This window comes from Scaptodrosophila lebanonensis, unplaced genomic scaffold (genome assembly GCF_003285725.1).
Source record: "Scaptodrosophila lebanonensis strain 11010-0011.00,11010-0021.00 unplaced genomic scaffold, SlebRS2 tig00000061-arrow-pilon, whole genome shotgun sequence".
Classification (NCBI taxonomy): Eukaryota; Metazoa; Arthropoda; class Insecta; order Diptera; family Drosophilidae; genus Scaptodrosophila; species Scaptodrosophila lebanonensis.
Window position 1 is genome coordinate 5,941,180 of NW_022060554.1, and position 19,808 is coordinate 5,960,987.

General features: G+C 39.3%; 1 protein-coding gene across 3 annotated transcripts in view; it reads left to right on the top strand.

The window, feature by feature from the left end:
- The window catches only part of LOC115624605 (probable RNA methyltransferase bin3), a 64,786-nt gene that overhangs the window by 35,895 nt on the left and 9,083 nt on the right, over positions 1-19,808 (top strand). For all 3 annotated transcript variants that reach the window (XM_030519350.1, XM_030519351.1, XM_030519352.1), the window contains exons 3-4: positions 13,922-15,826; positions 16,596-18,003. In XM_030519350.1, coding sequence (XP_030375210.1) covers positions 15,072-15,826; positions 16,596-18,003 — 2,163 coding nt within the window. In that variant the 5' untranslated portion in view covers positions 13,922-15,071. The remainder of the gene's footprint in view (positions 1-13,921; positions 15,827-16,595; positions 18,004-19,808) is intronic.

The following is a 19,808-nucleotide window of genomic DNA, read 5'->3' on the forward strand; positions in this document are numbered from 1 at the left end:
GTTGACAATAAAGTTGTTTGTTTGTATGTATGTAGGCGGACTCTTGAAGCGGCAACAGCAACAACAAAATTTAAAAAAGAGGAATTATACTACAGCGGCATGAGTAGCAAGATTGGCAGCAACACTGCGGCACAACAAATGTATGATAAGTAATGTTAATTGAAGAAAACGTTTCGAAATCGAGGTGATATTTTGATCTTTTTTTCTGTTCACAGACATTAACTCACATTTGAAAAGAATTTGCGTATTCGGTTTTAAGAATACATATTTTAGAGAATCATTTAAATAATACTCTTTATGTGAAAGAAGAGGTGGAAAGGTGGCTTTCTCTATTTCATAATCATTTCAAAAACTCATGCATATTAATAGATACTACTCTACTAATGTGTAATACTTTCAAAAAAAAAAAAATCAAGATTTGTTTGCTGCCAAGCATAACATTAGGTTAAATATCTCGCACGTCAGTTTTCGGAAATAAAGCTATATATTCTGATCATCCTAAACCTAACTTATAAAAATCTTTAATTATTTTGCGTATATTTTCAATCCGTAAAACGTGATTTAAAACATAATGCTACTGATTGGGGTGTTTTAAGTAGTATCGGCGCCTTTAAACGTTTCTGTAATAGATTTCTTTGACCTTCGTATAACCTGTTTTCTTGGGCATGAAAGAAAACTGGCATAGGCCGTTTGTAAAAATAATTTTTTGTAGAGGCTCAAAGACGGGTAATTGCCAGAACCATTTGCTCCAGAGAGTCGGCAGCTATATATAAAACCCTGTACCCCCCCCCCCCCCCACTCTATCTCTGAACTTACAAATCATATCATATGTACAGAAGGGGTATCAGCACATCTAACATTTATTCTTATACCTTACAGTTTCTGTACTACCCCGACTATGTATTGCTGTAGCTTTGACCTTTTGTATGACTGGTTTTCGAATGACGAAACATCTGACAGGCGTTTAATCTTCTTGCTACCAATTAGGCTTAGCAATGTTTTCCGATTTTGGTAATTAGCTGCTGAAATGTACTTGTAGCTGCCAGCTTATTAATGACGTGAGGCCGACTTTTCAACGATTCTATATTTAGTTGGCAAGCGGATGAGGAACAGAAACACAGTACAACTATTTGTCAACTTCGCTTTCTTTAACAAACAAGTTTTGTTAAAACACGTTAAATACCCTGTATCTACTCCCACAAAAATCATTTTATAGTATTTTTATTTTTAAGTAAAATAAATAAAACTAAATAAATAGAATTAAGTAACTAAAATGCAAAATATCGAGTCTTACAGTGTGAATAGAACATTTACATCAATATTATATTCGTGCATGTATTCTGCTCTGCGATTTATGGATTAAACTTTAAAAATGCTGCATTTAAACAAATTTTATGCTGGCTATAATGCTATTAATCTTTGATGAAAATCAGTTACCGTAACTATTATATTTCATACACTTTTTCATTCGTTTTTGTAGTTTCATTCTTGTAGTTTTGCATTTGATATAAAATTGTCGCTCTCCTGCAGATTTTAACTCTTTACATAATTTACTAACATTTTCAATTTGGTTTTTCGCAGATGGAGGTCTCCCTCCTGCACACTCCCCCTCCACCTCTAGGCCACCGACAACGCAGTTTGCGTTTTATTTGTCGCTTTGCTGTGCAATTTCCCTGCACACTATAAATTTGAACGAATTCATTTGTTTGTGGAAAGTGTGCAGACATGTAGGCTTAAAAAAAACAACAACAACAAAACATTAGCAACATGTGCCGCCGCCATTTGCCGTTGTCTTTGTTGTTGTTGACACAATTGAACGTTATATTTATCATGATTCTCTTTCGTTCTTCACCATGAGCAATTTTTTTTTTAATTTCACATTTTTTTATATTTATTTTCACGAAATTATTGCGTTGGTTGCACGAACTCATATTGTTGTTGCTGCTGCTGCCATTTTTAGCATATTGTTGAACATATTTGCTAGACTATTTCTATTCGCCACCATGGTTAGACGTGGTTTGCTGTTAGTATTTCAAACAAAACATTATCAATTCGTTTCTGGAGCAATTTCATACAAAATGTACAACTCAACGAACACTCTGCCCTGCCGTTCTCGCCGCTCTCCCTGCCCCCAAGACCTTTTAACTAAAGGCCATAAAAACAAAACAGCAACAAACACGCACAGCAATTTACACACTCAGCTCAAGAGTGTGTGTTGCATGTGGCTGGGAAAGGGGGAGAAGGAAGGGGGGAGAGCAAAAGGGTGGTGGCGGTAAATAACGCTCTGGGACAAAGCAATTTTCCAAAAAGGCACGAAGAGTAACGCATATCATTTCATATTTCGTTTTTGCTTTTACTCCTGTTTTTTTTTCACCTATTTTCCTTCATACAACATTATTAACACTTTAGGATTTCCACGGCGAATGGGCAAATGAAAATTCCATGGCGAAAAACATGAAAACAATTTGCTATGTTCTGCCATCCTAATACCGATTTGACCTTCGAAATCGAGAGTGTCAAGAGCGCGTGGGTATTATTTTTTAAGGGTGCAAAAACATATTAGTATGTACATAGTACAAATTTATCTATATATGTGTGTATATCTTTATGATATACACGTATGTATGCATTACATATGCAAATACGGGTTTATATTTACCTTTGTTGTGGTGTCCATTGGATGTTTAAATAGCTACTGTTAATGTTGGGGGGTTGGAGTAACTTTCATAAGGTTCTTATTTATTTACTTGGCATATTTTGATGTGCTGCTTGCCTCGATGTCTATTTTAAAGTAAGTTGTTATATGGACAGTTTCATTCAAATATTTAAGGAATTTTGTACCTAAACAAAAAAAGAAAAGGCATAGAACATCTGCTGATACTAGTATGTGCAGTGAATTCTTCATTTCTCGGTTCTTTGCTATAAAATTCAAGTATTGACATAATTCTAATAACTTTTAATGGTAAAATTAATCAATAAAATCGAAAAACATCCTTATTACGAATCTTATCGTAAATAAGAAAGGAAAGGTGGTGTTAAGTTAATAGAATACATTTTTTATCAATGCAGAGCTATATGTATAGTTTGTATGTATCTTAGAGAAAAGCACTAAATTTGTAAAATACAGTTTGAAAAAGCTTTCAGAGCAATTCTATGACCGACCCGACGTTTCTCAAAACGAAAAACCAACTGAAAACAGGTTTGCGCAAACAAAACAAATATGACAAGGATAAACAAATCACAGTATGCTACGCTAACAATAATAAATATGCATGTGTATTTATATATTTTTTAGTTCAAAAAAACATTAAAACTAGTTCAGTAATTATTACTAAAATTAATAAAGCGTGATCGTGAAGGAGTAAAACTATCTTGAAGACCTAAATAAGCTCATGTAGACATTTATTTTCTTTTTAATAAAAGTAAAATACTTTAAAGGTGGAGCTTAAACCCATTGCGCTAATCTGCCATATTAGATTAGTAAGGTAAAAGAAGTAATTCAGAATAACTGTGTTCAGCTGGAGGGGTATTCTGATATCATTCAAAAGACGGACTACAATCGAATAGGAAATACGACTTTAATTAATTATCTTAGCTAAAGGCAGTATTATGCCGTGTTGTTCAATGCGGAAAAGGGGTCACCAGAATTCTGTCAATCTGCAGGATAAAGCACCTCTTGAATGAAATCTGTCCCAATATGCAGACGCTGATTTATTGTATTAGGTAGGGAGATGGCCAAAATAAGTTCGGATCGTTGTTCTCCCAACTAACATCAACATTTTCCGAATGTAGCGCATAAATACACGAGACACTTTAAGTGTCTCAGGGACAGACAGACGGGGTAAGGGGCATTGGCATTACCAAAGGCAAAACAACAGTCAAACAAACAGCAATAGCAACATCAATATGAAGAAGAAGAAGAAGAAGAGGGAAAAAACTCCAGTGCTCGCTGCTGCTGTTGTTGTTATTGTTGTTGTTGCCGTCATCGCGGAGAAAGAAAGAAAGTACGTGGCATGTTTTGACGTTGCTGTTTTGTGCTTGCGGTTGTTGTTCTTGTTGTTGTTGTTTTTGTTGCTGCTGCCATTGCTATTGGCCTAAAACGTTGAACAACAAATGGCGCGACGCGGTGCGGCGAGGCGAGGCATACGAAAGAAAGAAACCATTTGGAAAATATAATCAAATTTCTGGCTTTGCCATCGTCGCTCCACACGCAAAGGCAACGATGCCAACCTCTTCAGCAAGCTCTGCTCATACATATTGCTTTGTATTCCATACATATTTATAGCGTTAACTTGCATTTTGGATTTTCTTCTTTGCGCGCTCTGTTTTTCACGTTGCCGCCACCGTGGCCCACATTGGTGTTCAAGTCTTAACTCTTGGCGAGATGGGGGGCGAGCGACTAAAGAGGGCGAGCGACTAAAGAGCGCTCGCAGGCCAAGACTAAACCGAAGTGGCATTGAAAAGTTTCATGGGCCAGCAGCAGGGTGATCGGGCGAAGGGTGCTTTGGTGTTGGATGTAAACAAGCAACGACATTGGCGTGCCTCACATCAGGTCCACATTAGCACTCCCCGCTCGCTCAGTCCAGGCCTAATAACATTTGGCAAGTCAAAGACCAGCTCTTTTGGGCTTATTGTTGCCCACCTGCACTTGAAGCTTGTTGCAATTAATTAACAAACATTGTAAGGTAAGGTTTTCCGTTAACCAGGTTCGAACGAAAAAAGGGTCGCCTGTTCCAATCTCTATGCGCCCTAAATACTTCCAAACTGTGTGCTTATTATTCATTTAAAATATTTTTCTGCATAAATTTGCCAAGGCTTCCTCCGCCCTTACAAGAACGAACAAGGGCAACAACAAAATGGAAACACAAACAGCAACCCTTTCCAGCCACCACCCTTAACTGCTACAATGCTGCGGCAATTAAATAACACAATGCTCTTGGCCCAAAGGTAAGCAGGACGAGTAGAGCGCCCAAGTCGTGGCAGCCCAACTCTTGAATACTCCGTACCCACCCTTTTCGCTGCTACAGCCACTTGGCCAAAATAAACTTTGTTGCACCAATCATTCCTTAGGCAGCTAAACATAGTTTACCGATTTTAATGAAACTTCAGATTATATAACAAATTATTAACTGAAACGTCTGTCGAGAACCGCAATGCAGAGGAAAGGGTAGGCTTATTTATAAGGTTTGAAATAAGGTTTGAATAAGCCAAGATATTAATATTCTGCAGCATCAAGTCTTAAGAAAAATAATGTGAAACATACATATATTAATACCCTTTCATATTCGTGTCCTTCTGGTGTTGGAATACATGAGTCAATTCTTATTTAATATTATCATGTGCCGTTAATATAACTTGATCTACCTAGGGCTTAGAAGAACATACATTGTTTAGTTCTCTTGTTCTTCTTGTCCTTCTTTGGGCTCTGCCACGCCCCCTCTGTGTGTTACATACGTTCACACTAAACTAGCATAACCTTGTACGTGAGGAGTTAAGGGTATAAAAAATATCAGGACGCCTGCATCGCCTTTCAACTTGCAAAAAAAAGATGTAATTTATTGACAAACATATTTCCTACTTGTATATCCCTAAATAAAGACGAATTAGTTGGTTCAAATTAAAATTTTTTGCTTTCAAACATTCACGTAAATATGCTTTTATTTGTTTACCTGCTTTCCATCACATTTATATATGTATGTACTTGTAGTTAAAATCTTTTGTTGTTATCCTAAAATGTTAAACTCTGCAATGACTGCTTTGGATGTTGTCAGCCTATTTCTGCTCAAGAAAAACTTTTTGGAATATGCTTTAAATGTTTCTATAAATTATTTCGCTCCGTTCAACAAAATATTGAGCATTGAAAATACTTAGCTCGATGCCTAGAAGTTTTCTTAAAGGCCAGTTATCTTTATTATTTTTCTAAGGTCTGCCTGCCAAGCCAGATACAAAATAGTTATTCATGCACATATCCACATACCATACCTAAGATAAGGCGATTCGAGTCATATTACAGTCATGGTAGTGAGTGCATTTCCTGCTTTGTTGCATAAGCCTTGAGCTGATAAAACGCCAAACTTAAAGCCGCCCCTACTACTACCCTTCCCCCATCGAGCATTTAAGTGTGGCTTGAGGCACAGCACATTGTTTTGGGTTCAATCTTTTTCCACCTTCTCTCTCGTTTTTGCGTTCGTCGTTTTCATAATTTCCTCATCGCCTATGCCGATGCCAGCGTCTTTCACATTATGGCTAGCGCGCTCTTTGCCCATTTTCATTAATTTGTCATTGTAATTTTATTTCTGCTTCCTCTCTCTCTCTCTCTCTTTCTCTCCATCCGCTCGCTCGCTCGCTGCATAAATCACAGCATGGCGCGCATTGAAGCGCTCATAATCACTCAATGTACCGTGCAAAATTATGCAGGGGCCTCTTTCCCCTCCCCTCCCCTCACCTTGCCCACAAAGAGCCGCCAACCATTAATGATGCAAATCGAATTGCAGAAACAACGATATAAAGTAACATTCGTGCCGCGTTTAAAAACATCGATGCTGGTTTAAACAACCAGAGATTCGCTTTCAACAGACAAATAACAGTTTTAACTATTGAGTCGCAAAAATCGCGTTGCCCTTAACAGAAATCGCTTTTACCCAAATGTTGTCTATGTACTCGTACATATATTAATTGGATTGAGTTAGTTCTATCATTCGATGAAAAATATGAGCCCCCTCGCTCTATCTGTATAAAAAAAATGGTCTTTAAATGCATTTTTAATATCTTTCACGCGATGTGAGAAAGGTGTATACTTACTAGAAAGTCTATTCGTTCGTAGGCGTAGTACGTATGTACATAAGTAGTTATAGGTGCATGATCAGTATAACGAGTTGAATCGATATACATAAATGTGTATGTAAGTAGGCCTGTTCCCTGCACATAATCTGAGGTTTAATTGAATTCGATGCAATGCTGGCAACCGAATGATTGCCCTCGCTTAACGCTAACTCTTTTAATGCGAACTCGATCTAACGAGATTACAAAATTGCTACCTTTCCTCTTTTAAGACGGTGAAAAACCTCGTTCTTACGTGATTGACAAAATCGATTTTTTTTTTTTGTCGATTATTCCATGAGTATTTTTGTGTATAGTATGTATCACCACACATGAAATGTAAGAGTAAGAATGAGTGCATACTCGTATGTCCATACATAAATAGTTGCTAAGGTGAGCAAATCTTTATTTCTTCAGACGCGTACATAGTAAGATTAAAATTCTTGTGATAAGTGAAATGGTTTAACCGTTGAATGAAATAAAATGGTATAAAGTAAATTATACAAATTGCAGTTTCTACAATGGCAGCAAAAGAAAATAAACCATATAAGGAGTGCTGCTGTGAAGCTTTAAGAGCCACTAAACAGCCGAAAATTACTGATTTTTGCCACGCATCATATAAAAAAAATGTTGATTACGAAAACTGCTCTGATAATAACCAAAGTTGGTATCAAGATTCTTCTAAGTCCGAGAAAGGACGAAAGGACCCCCTTCCCCCGCTAAAGAATTTCGTCAATACCGTCAAAATTTCAAAAGCTACATAAACCAAACTTTGCACACATAATTAATGTATAATTATCTTACTTTTGTTTTATTTCATCCAAATCGGTCTCTTCTAAGAAAAGTTATTAACGAAACCATTTCACTCCAGTACTACGCCTATAAACTGCGGCATCAAGTTCGCTCTTTCTTATTTTTGCTTCTGCTATGGGTACAGGGTATTTCACTGTCGTGATTGTCCGACTGTAGCGTTCTCTCTTGCTATAAATGTAGTTTTTAGCTCTAACTCTATATCTGTTACACACTGGAATTATTTGTCTCATTCCCAATAAGTGGAATAGAAAAACTAATCGAACAATACTAGTGGTGTTCCTGAAACTAATTTGGATTTAAAATAAGTTTTATCTGGCCACTAAAAACTATGCAACTTGGAATAGTATAGCTGAATAGTTTTTCTTTGGTGCACAATAATTTGGCCAGTTCAACGATTTGCTAAAATTCATCAAGTAAAGAAAAATAGAGCGTAGCTAAGGTTAGAAGGTGGTGTTCCTGTTTATTGTATTGTATATTAAGGTACATAAATCTATTACAAATCCAAATAGGGAATAACCCGTATTATGTGCTTCGCCTTTGATTTTGCTTTATCGCTGTGACCTGCGTTTGTCGAGTTTGTTGCTGTTTGTTGGTGTTGTTGTTGGAGAATTGATATTGCTTTTTACATAATTGATTATCGACTGCTGGTATTGCCTGAGTGTTTTGAACTCGTATTTCTGCCTCTGTCATCAACTGCTGTGGCATGTACGTGTACCTACTACCTGTTTGTCTTTGGCAAGTGCAACTTCTTCAAATTCAGTTTCTACTTGAACGGCAGAGCGCAACTTTTTTGAACTTTTTCATGTTTTGGCCATTTTGAGATTTACTGCGAAACTCGCGAGTGGGACTGAGACTGAGACCGAGGCTTGGACTGCCACTGCCACTGCAGCTGTAGTTGCAACTGCAACTGCTTTTGACAAAGACAGTAATTTTCGTGAACTACAAACTGTGCGGACTGTGGAAACTCGTGCACAAACTGGGAAAGCAAAGACTGAAACGAAACGAAACGAAAAAATGATATAAAATACAGCTAGCGGCAACTTTTTGTTAAACTTGCCCAAACAACTAAAAGCTAAAAAAAAAGGAGGAGAAGGAAAATGACAAAAAGCAGTCGCCGGATAGTTGCAAGGTTTTCATCTTTCTTCGTCCGAACTGGCAAATGTATTTCCTCAGCGAGTTGTAATTTAATTTGGCAATGGAATGTGTAAAATGTAAATTACAGCAAAATGACATTTGTTATCGCCGCCGCCCTGCCGAAGTCGGGGGCGTGCCACCGCCTTCTAGCAGAAAAAAGTGTCGCCATATCGACAGAAAAATTCTTGTTGTTTGTGTAGCGCATTAAGCAACTTGCCACGGAGAAGTGGCAGAGAAGAAGGCGCGATTTAGGGTAAACGGCGTATAGGGTGCAGTCTGGAGGGAGGGTCTGGGGCCTGGGATCGTAGGGTAGTGAGCTCTTTGTGGCTCTGCGTCATTGTGCAACGGCGCATGTTACAGTTATGGCTTATTAATGTACCTGCCATGTGCACGAGACACGACGTGAAGCTTATGAGATGATGATGACAACGCCTTGTGGCAAGTGCCTGTTGGCGTTTTGACAGTTAGCGGAAAGTTGATGGTATTGTTGTTGTTGTTGTTGGTATTGTCGCTGTGCGACAGAGTGTATGCGCTTGGGCTAGATAAGTAGAGAGCTTAAAGTATTGTCAGTCGGAAAAAGTTAAATTTGAAGATAGACATTGCATGAGACGGACAAGCCAGAAAGTAGCGAAGAAACCATGTCGATGCCAAGTCATCTGAAGTTAAAGAAAAAAGTTATGGAACTAGACAAATTTAAGAAGTGCATACATACGTGCATTAAGTCTAGCAAGAGCAAGTACAACGCAATTTGAAAGCAATTTCATTTTAAACAAATTTTACATATAATCTGTAAAACTGTGCTCAAGAGCAATTGACAATCGCATTAGTATTGAGTCCTGTCCCATCCTGACTCTATAATTGCTTGGCACCTGCGAAGTAAGCTTTTCAGAAAATTCTTATCTTTCATCTGCTAACCAGGAAGACCAATCTAAAGTGACGATCTTACTTGCATCTTCCAGTTCCAGGCTTTTTGATCAATTTTCAACCTCTTAAGTTTTCAGTAAACGGTTGCATAGTCCAAAAACCCCTTTTCCAAAAGCAGCCCATTTGATGAACCTTGTTTAGATGTTTTATAGCACAATTGGAAGCTGGTGCTTCACGAATGGTCCCATTTCAATTTAGTCCAGTGTTCTGACAATGAAATCCATGAGTATAACTATATACATAAGTCTTTAATTTGCATTAAGTATGTGCGCAACAAATAGACGAATGGAAACGATGTACTTCAAGGGTAGTTTGATGAGAGTTTGGTTAGGTTTTGCAAAAGACGACATTCTCAATTTGACTGTTAATCTCAGAACTTTCGACTGGGTGAACCGATTTTGATGATTCTTTGTATATGGAAGCTTCCCTTATGGTCCCCTTTCAATACCTTTAACATGCTTATTTGGTCCAAATAGCTGAAAATTCTATTCCTGAATAGGATGGTGTTTCTTCAAAATCATCCTCGAAATTGTGACATTGTCACTTTAAATAACAAAAAAAGCATTCACCCCACTAGATAAGAAGTCGGTTTATTTTTTGGTTAAAACTTTACTTATTTGAAGATTGATTTGTAAGGAGCTCTATAGTATTTGTTCTGGTTGATAGTGCCTGTTTTAAAAGCTGCTAAAGACTAATTAATGTACTAAACTAAAATTGAAATAACGAAATTATTTAGAACAATTAAGTTTCGTTTGTCTCAACAAACTACAACTCCCTGAGGCACGCATTGAATTTGAATTTCACACACTCGTCCAAATGTGTTGTCATCTGTGTGGACGTATACATACTTGTAGTACTATACTATAGATCCCGAATTGTTATCTAAAGGCACAGGCACCTGATTTGGGCTTGGGTGTTTAACGCTAAGCAGTGCTTGATGATGAGGTAAATTACATATGCGCATTACATGTGCGAGTCGGCCAAGCAAACGAACAGGCAGCAGACAGACCGACAGACAGACAGACAGACATTGCAACAAATGTTACGATTTTTGTTGTTGTTCTGTGTATCCTACACATTATGGCTTCAATTTATTTAGCAACAAATTTGCTGAATTCCCAAGGGACTCAAATTCACATTAAAAACACCTGTGCCCCCAACTGTGTAGAGGGGGGGGGCGGGGGTGTTGTGGAGCCGACAAATAGACACATGTGTATGAACATCAACATCATCACCGTCGCCCACACCCGTCGTTACGGATATCGTTGGCGCATCATTACACTCTAGAGACCAGCTACATATGTGTGTGCATACTAAATACCATATACATGGTCTGTTCAAAAGAAAAGGACACTTTTGAATTTTTGTTTGAAAAGTATTTATTCATCTATACTTGTATTTATGTTGTCCCCTTTAAAGTAATCCCCCTCAGATATAATGCACTTATGCAAGCGCTTCTTCCAATGCTCGAAGCGCCTCGTTCTTCGATTTTGATTTTATCTCATCAACTGTGGCAAACCCCTTTTCTTTAATCGGTCTCTTCAAGTTTGGGATTAGGAAAAAGTGAATACGGTGGGTGAGGCATGATTACGGTGTTGTTTTTATTAAAATATATTTCTTGATCCATTTTACCAAAAACCAAAAATTAAAGAACACAGGAACGTGACCTACGTTTTCAGTTGCCAGCAACAAACTACTAATCCAAATTGACTGATAATTCCAGCATATGGTAAAAAATATCGATAATTGAATGTACACTAAACTCTATATTTATTTATTTATTTGTTAACCTTTTCCTAGCGTTACAAGTGTCAGGTTACTTTTAAATTATTACGCTAGTCATATATGTATATGTTTTCATCCTTGTAGTAGTAGATTTCTAAAGTTACTTTAAGATTGTTGTAGAGGGAACTCGCTATCTCTCCCTCTCTCTTTTTCTCTCTCACACACACACACACACACACTCTAATTTGTTTCCTTTTTAATGCCTTAACTACTCACACAATGAACTAATTTTATTTACATGCAAATTACATTTTATTTGTCCACATCAGCATCCTCAGTTCTGTCATCAGCATCGCTAGCAACCCGGGCGGCAAGTACGAGTAAAAAGTTTTCCTTCACGGTGGCTCTCCTGCGTTAAAATGTTTACAAAATTATAAAAATTGTCAATTTCCGCTTGGCAGAAAGTGAAGCCAAAGCCACTCAAACTTGACAGGACATGGCATCTAATGAATAGCAGCGGCAGCCACTCCTTCCCTCCGTCTCTTTCCTCTCTCCCTCTCTCTCTCGCTGTCTCTGCCTCTCTTCACTCCCTCAATTGTTTCTACCGGACCGCAGTCTGTCGCCACTTAACTTGGCTTGGCCCACTTTCCAGCCTCCTTACCCGCGCGGAGAGCTGGATAACCTTTTGGCTCGGCAACGCGTCGCATATTTAAATTTTAATTAAAATTTTCTTGTGCGCGTCGGGCTGCGCTCTCACATTTCCTGTTACTTTTTGCGCGCGCCTAAAAATATGCAAATAAATAACGTTTGTTTTAGGGCCTCTAAGGTTTGTTATTTGATAGCTTTACACAGTCTTTAGCGAAAGTCCCGCAACGAGATTAATTCTTGTAGCTATATGTATGTACCTTTGTTAAGTCTAAAAACTAGTTATCATTTCTACCTATTTCTGAGTTATTACTTTGATACTGTCACAAGTACAGCTTCATTGGAAACAATAGAGAGCACGTTACAGGCGAGCAAACGCGACAATGAGATACCCTGCAGCTAAACAAATTTTCCGTGTGTTCTCTGCGGAGTGCGAAAACAAAATTGTTTTTAGTCGCTAATAATGTGTCTTAAAGTTGAAAGAGTAGAAAATTCCCAAAAGTCTAATTTATGGAGCTTTGGAATTGTGGACAGTATTGACTGTGTTGGGACAAAAATCAACAAAAATATTATATACTCGTGTTGCCTAAGGACAAAATAGGCGCAGTTGTTTCCAAAATTCTGACTCTTATCTAGACATTTAAATATCTAGTTAGCTCCTCATACTTATTTAAAATATATATACCCTTTATGGGTTCGAAGATGATTTTTTCTGTCTATTACGTTCTTTGCAGAAACCTAGTATGTATGTATACCCTTTCTATCCATCGGACATCGGGCTTGCAAAGGTGATTTATATATGTATATATAATTCTTCATTCTATGTCGGAGCACAACAACAATCCTCCTTTGAATGAAGCAATGCTATGTCTAAACCTAAAATCCACCCAAGCTCTGCACGTTAGCTTTGTTTTCTGGAATTGTGGCTCAAGTGCATTTAACTGGCATATATGTAGATGCTTTTATCCAATTAATGCACTTGAAACTCTTTAATTAGATAGTTTCTTAATTTCTACATTTATAGGATTTTTCTCTCTCTCTCTCTTTGTGACCTTTTAGATTCACACTAGAAATTAACAGAGCTCTCTTTTTTGTTTGTCTCTTTCTTACGACGGATACTTTGCCTGGCAATCGGATTTAAAATCGCAAATTTTGGTGAAAATTTCTGTGGGTTACTTTGGAGCGTGGGTGGCTCGCATAGTTTGCATTTGTGGCGCTGGAAGCTGGTAGCTGGTCTGGTCTGCCACTCAGGCTTCTCATTCTCTTTATCGTTGAGTTGGTTTTGGTTTTGTTGTTGCTGCTGCTGTTGTTGTTGTTAGTTGCTTTTTGCGGTCGCTTACCAAACGCCGCAGCCCGCAAGCCACCATTGCCTGGCACTACCAGGAATCGAGGTAAGACTTGAGCTCAGCTGCATTGCTTCTGCCACAATTTCCGTGTAAATATTAATGCACTCGGCACACTCTCTGAGCAGACAAAGTGAGACAAGGAGGGGGCAGAACAGAAGGATGTGGCAGGCGGTAGTCGGTGGGTGGTGGAACGCAGAGGTCGCCTGTTCTCAATTTTTCAAAGGTTGTTTGTGTCGCTCGCTCGCTCGTTGGGTTGTGAATTTTTGCCTGGCTATGCAAATAATGAATTCAAAATACATATTGTTGAAGTGTGTCTGAGGACGAAGCTTGCTTCTACCAGTGGCCAACAGTACCCAGCACTCGCACCCGCACTGTGCACTAAGCTTGCCACTCATTTCAAGTTTTGTGGTTTATTGAAGCAGCAGCCTGTTAGCTCGGGCTCATTGAGCTGGTTAAAGAACTGGCCTATAGTCTGGTCTACTAATTAAATTTGAAATTTATTTTTTTCGTTGCAGCTGAACTGTGTGTGGAGCTCGCCATTAGGATTTGTTGCCGAAGCGGAAGTAGCTGCTTAAGCGGAAATATAAAACGGCAACGGAAGTCAACACAGTCGGCAGAAGAGTAAACAAAACATACAGAACGCGCGCGAATGCCAAATGCTGAATGAAATCCGAGCATGGCATATAATTGATGAAATGCAAACAGTACGCTTGTGCGCCTTAAAGCATGCAACAACATTTCGCAGCCAGCCAAGCCAAACAACATTGTATTATTGCATGAGCATGAGTTGGCTAAAACAAAGCCGCCGGAAGTTCAACTCGAAAGCTGAAAATAAAATGGAAAAAATATCAAGCTCAGCATCGCTAGCAGTAAGCTCAAGCTTAAAGCTGGACAAAGGGACATAGTTGGTAATAGTAGGCAACTTGAAATGTGCAATTAAAATATTAAATAAATAAATAAATAAATGAAAAGCAAATAGTGAAACCATTTTCAACACACGCACCCACACAAAGCTAATCAAACATATTTCGTATAAATCCAAACAAACCGGGGAGTGTATCCATCCAGCAGAAGACAAATTGAATACAGAGTGTATTTCAAAGTGGAGAATTAAGAAAATTGTGAGTGTAAAAGCCTCAAAGTAGACTATGCAAACAGCCAGAACTGAAGCCAACTTAGCTCTGGGCCATTGTAAATGTTTAAACTTAATTAAATCAAATATGAAAACCCATATTGTATGTGCACGAAAGTAAAATTTAAAACCAACATCTCAACATCAAAATTTCAACAATAAATATAGAAATAAGTGGAAAGTGTTGGGCGCAGCGAAGAGAACTCGATGAGAGTAAACAAAACCAATAATATAATTAATATTTACATATGTTCGTGTATGTATGTGCAACGCAAATCTGAAATCGCCAAAAATGAATAAAAATAAGAGGCAAAGTGAATGCAATTAAATCGTTTATTCAATTAAAGTGAAACAACATATGCAAAATGTAAATGAACGAAATCGCAGTGATATATAATTTAATATAATTCAATACATTTAAAGTAATCAAATAAAATCAACGTCAAAGTGATAAACAAGCAACAGAGCTTTAGCACGCGCCCAAAGTCGGCCAATGAAAAGTTAAAGAAATACATAAATAATCCTCACGAGCTATGGATCAACAGCTCAGTGCCAGTCCTGGTGATTGTCGCATAGCCAACGCGGATTCAACAACAACAACAACAACAAGAATAGCAGAAGCATCAGCAACCACAGTAGCTACAACAATGACGCCCACGCTTCAATTGGAGAATAGCCCAAGGGGTCAACAGCAGCAGCAGCAGCAACAACAGCAACAGCAAGAACAACAACAAGTGACATCAACAACAACAACAACAAGTTCAGGTGCGACGGGAAAACCAAAGAGTCCCACTCCACCGCCCAACAAGTTGAAAGTGCAGCCACAGCATCATCAATTCCGTACACCCCAGCAATACTTCAAGCACAAACAACAGCAGTCCGGGCCAAGTCCAAAGAACAACAAGAACAACAAGGCTTGGGGTAAGAGACAGCACAAGCCGGGCAAGCAAATTGCCGCTAATCCTCAAGCCTCAACAACTGGCACAGGCGGCAGCTGCAATGCATCCAATGCCGGCCCAGCGCTACCCCCGACAGCACTGGTGGTGGCCGCTCACAAGGCTGATCTGGAGAACATACAGAACATAAAGAATCAAATTGCCGGCCACGCCCACGCTGGCCACCATGGCGGACATCATGGGCATCATGGCAGTGGTGCACGTGCTGCGGTACAAAGCGCAGCTACCGGCGCCGTCAGTGCCCCGGGCAATGGAGTACCCGCTCTGGATAAGCTGGGGCATGCCCATGGACTGAAGCAGCAGCAGCTCTACAAGAAAATGGTAGCACATAGGTCAGTATATTTCACTTTTTATTTGCCATTTGGCCAGATATGCCCAGAATCACAGCTATATCTGATCAGAAACATAATAGACCTAACAAACTGCAAACAAATAGTAAGTAGAGGAGGAAAAGGAATTCTACTTAACAGCTAATTAAGCATAAAGAGAAAGAGGGGAATATTGAATGCCAGTCCGACGACTTACAGCAGTAAGTGTAAAGGTTACATTTTATAGAATAGAGAGGGAGAGTTTTGTCTAAGGTAAATGTGAAAGATCATTAATAATTAGAAAAAATGAGCCGAAAACGATTGTGCACAGCGTAATCAGTTGTGTATTTAGACAAGATGAATGGCAAATAATTCCTTCTTGGTCTACAAGGAACTGAAAAGTTGAGGCGACCTAAGAGGGCAGAGGAGTCTACCTCACCGATATCCAGCTTGTGGAGGAAACTATAGCTTTCATATACATATTTCAAATCAAACAAATAACTTTATCATGAAAGAACATTGCAAAACATATCCAATAACGAAAAGCTAGCTGAAAAATGTGTTGTACTTAGCTTGGACTTACCTTAAAAACTAATGTGGTCTCAATGATGGGAAGAAAGATCGGAATCGAAGGCAAAATACTCATGAACCCAATAATACAGAAAGGCCGAAAGGGTTCGGTATTTGAGGACTATCAGCTAGTTTTGGCACCTAATCAGTATAACATTTGAGTAGCTCGTAGTAGATGTTAGATAATATATTTATTACAATTTCAATAATTCTCCCACAATAGGGGTCATCATCATCATGTGCTTTGCGCCGGCAACAATGCGAATCACACATGCTGCCTGGTCACCGGATGCAATGGAAGCGGTCCGCCCAGCAAGGACACACAGAGCAATAAGGACACGAGCTCGCTCAGTGGCCAGAGCATCAACTCGAGCAACGCTGCTGCGGCAGCCAATGCGGTGCACTACTGTTGCGGACGGTCAAAGTTCTTTTTGCCTGAGAAGCGCTTGCGCAAGGAGGTCATCGTGCCGCCCACAAAATTTCTGTTGGGTGGAAACATATCCGATCCCCTTAATTTGAATTCTCTGCAGAACGAGAACACATCGAATGCCTCGTCGAGCAACAACACACCAGTGACAACACCGCGCGAATCGCCCATTACAACGCCACCCAAGGTGGAGGTCATCATACCTCCGAATATACACGATCCGCTGCATTTGCTTGATCCTGTCGACTCGATGGAGTACGAAAAGCAATTAACATCGCCAATGAAACGCGCCGGAATGCTGACGCGAGGTTGCCACTTAAAGTTGCAACATCATCGCCAGCATCGGCCGCGCAAAAATCGCAAGCGACGGCGGCACGACTCGAATACCACACATTTGGGCAGCACCCTGGGCGACGATTTGGCGTCAATTGATGGCAGCGGTGGGGATGAGTCTGCGACGCTTTCAATTTCACTTGATGGGCAGGCGGCGACGGCAACGACGGCGGCAGTGGAACAGTTGGTAACCCCTGTAGCAGCAGCTGCTACGACTTCAGGGAGCACCGCCAATAACACACAGTTGCTGCTGAGCGAGACGACGCTGGGCAAAACAATGGAATTGGCACAGCAGCAGTCGCATGCGCACGCTGATAATTCTCCTCAAAAACTAATAACAACAGAAACAACATCAAATTCAACAGTAACAGATACAGTAGAACCAGAGAAAACAGCCACACCAGCTGTTAATGCTTCGGTTGTTGAAAAAGTCGAATGTAACAACAGCAGCGCTAGCAGGAGTTCCAAGTCGCCGCAACAACAGCAACATGTGGGCTCTGCTGAGAACACATCGTCGTCGTTGCTAATTACAGAACAGCAGTCGCATAAAATAGGAAGCAACAATAACAGCAGTAATAGTGGAGTGGATTTACTGCTAACATCAACGCCAGCGTCTACGTCGGCCGCTGCGCTGGCTGTGGCGTCGACGCTGGCAGAGCGCCGTGCGTTGGCCAGTCGCGATTTGCGTTTGGACTTGAGTGGCTTGGGAAGCAACAGTAACATTAACAGCAGCACGTGCTATGGCGTTGGAGGCACGGGTCTAAGCTTTGGCGCCAACTGCGCTGCAAGCGCCGGCAATAATAATACAAGTGGTGGCTGTGGCGGCAGGAAACGAAAAATAAGTGAGAGCAACAACTCGCAAAAGAGCAAGGTAAGTGAGAGGAAATTCGAAATCTCTGAAATAAAGTGGAAATGGAACATGTTGAGAATGAGGCTAATGGGGCCACTTTTAGGGGGCAGTTGTTTGGCTTGTTTTGATTGCTTGGTTGTTTTTGTTTTCAATGTTTTTGCTTCTGCAATTTCATATGACCTTCCAGAAAATGGAATTCTTGTATTTGTGACAATGTTTGTAATGCTTAAAGCGGAAGGCATTTGTAACCACAAATCTCATATTGTTCTCAACTTGTTTAAAAGTGATATTAAAAACGACAATCGGGTAATTTAACAAATATGTAACAGCGAAGAAGCTTTAGTTACTTGGGTGTAGAGTACATAAAATGTTTATATGCACATTATAGCAGAAGTCATCTCTATATATATAAAACAGTTTGTCCTGACTGACTGACTGACTGACTGACTGATTGGCAATCAACGCACAGCCCAAACGGTAAAAGCTAGGAAGCTGAAATTTGGACACAAGATCCCTCTTATAGTGAAAGTGAGCACTAAGAAGGGGTTTCGGAAAATTCGAACGCCAAAGGGGGGAAAACGGGCTCCAACGTTTGTATGAAAAATCTACAATTTTCATCCGAATTAACTTCAAACTTAGTTTGTATACTCTCACAAAGAATACAAAAAAAACTGTATACTTGGATTTTCAATATTTTTCCTGCGGCCTGAATAATAATGATTTTCCGGTGGAAAATTCGGTAAACGAAAAGCTATGTGCAATCAACGCACAGCCCAAACGGTTAGAGCTAGGAGGCTGAAAATTGGACACATGTTGTCTTCAGTGGTGTAGGTGAGCACTAAGAAGCGGTTTTGGAAAATTCGAACGCCAAAGGGGGGAAAACAGGCTCCAACGTTTGTATGAAAAATCTACAATTTTCATCCAATTAACTTCAAACTTAGTTTGTATACTCTCAAAAAGAATACAAGAAAAACTGTATACTTGGTTTTTCACCATTTTTCCTGGGGCATGAAAAAGGGGGGGTTTTCCGTGGAAAAATTGAAACACAATCAACACCCCACAGCCCAAACGGTAAAAGCTAGGAAACTGAAAACTGGGCTCAAGTATCCTATCATGGTGTAGATGCGCACTAAGAAGGGATTTTGGAAAATTCGAGCTCCAAAGGGGGGAAAAGTAGCTCCAAAGTTTGTTTGAAAATTCTGCATTTCTGAATCGATCAACTTTAAATTTGGTTTTTATAATCTATAAAAGAATACAAACAAAACTGCATACTCGGTTTTTCGAAATTTGTGTTGGAGCTTGAATTATTGGGGTTTTAATATTTATTCATTTTTTCAAATGAAAAGTTTGTGTTATAAATTTTGTCCGATCGATTTCAAATTTGGGTAATATAATCTACGTAACTAAAATTACAACTTTGCATTTAACGATTTTTAAAATATGCATTTTACAAATGCAGGCAGAACAAACAATACAAAATATCAAACAGTTGGGGACAACTAAGTATACATACACACACACATACATATATACAAGCAGCTGTTCGTGTAGTTGCGTGCAAACGGTTGAAGTAGCCAAAGCAAAATGTGAGACACTAATGTGTGAATGTTCATTTGTACAAATGTATGTACATATATACATACATACATATGTATAAAAGTACATTCGTCTTGCACTGACAGGGCAAGAAATGTTAATTAATTAAAAATTATTAACATTATAACATAAACATTTTTATGTTATTTTTTCTTTGTTTAGTACATTTGGCATAAGGGATTTTAGGACAACGGACTACAAGGGCGTACGCAGGTTGGGCAGGGGGGACA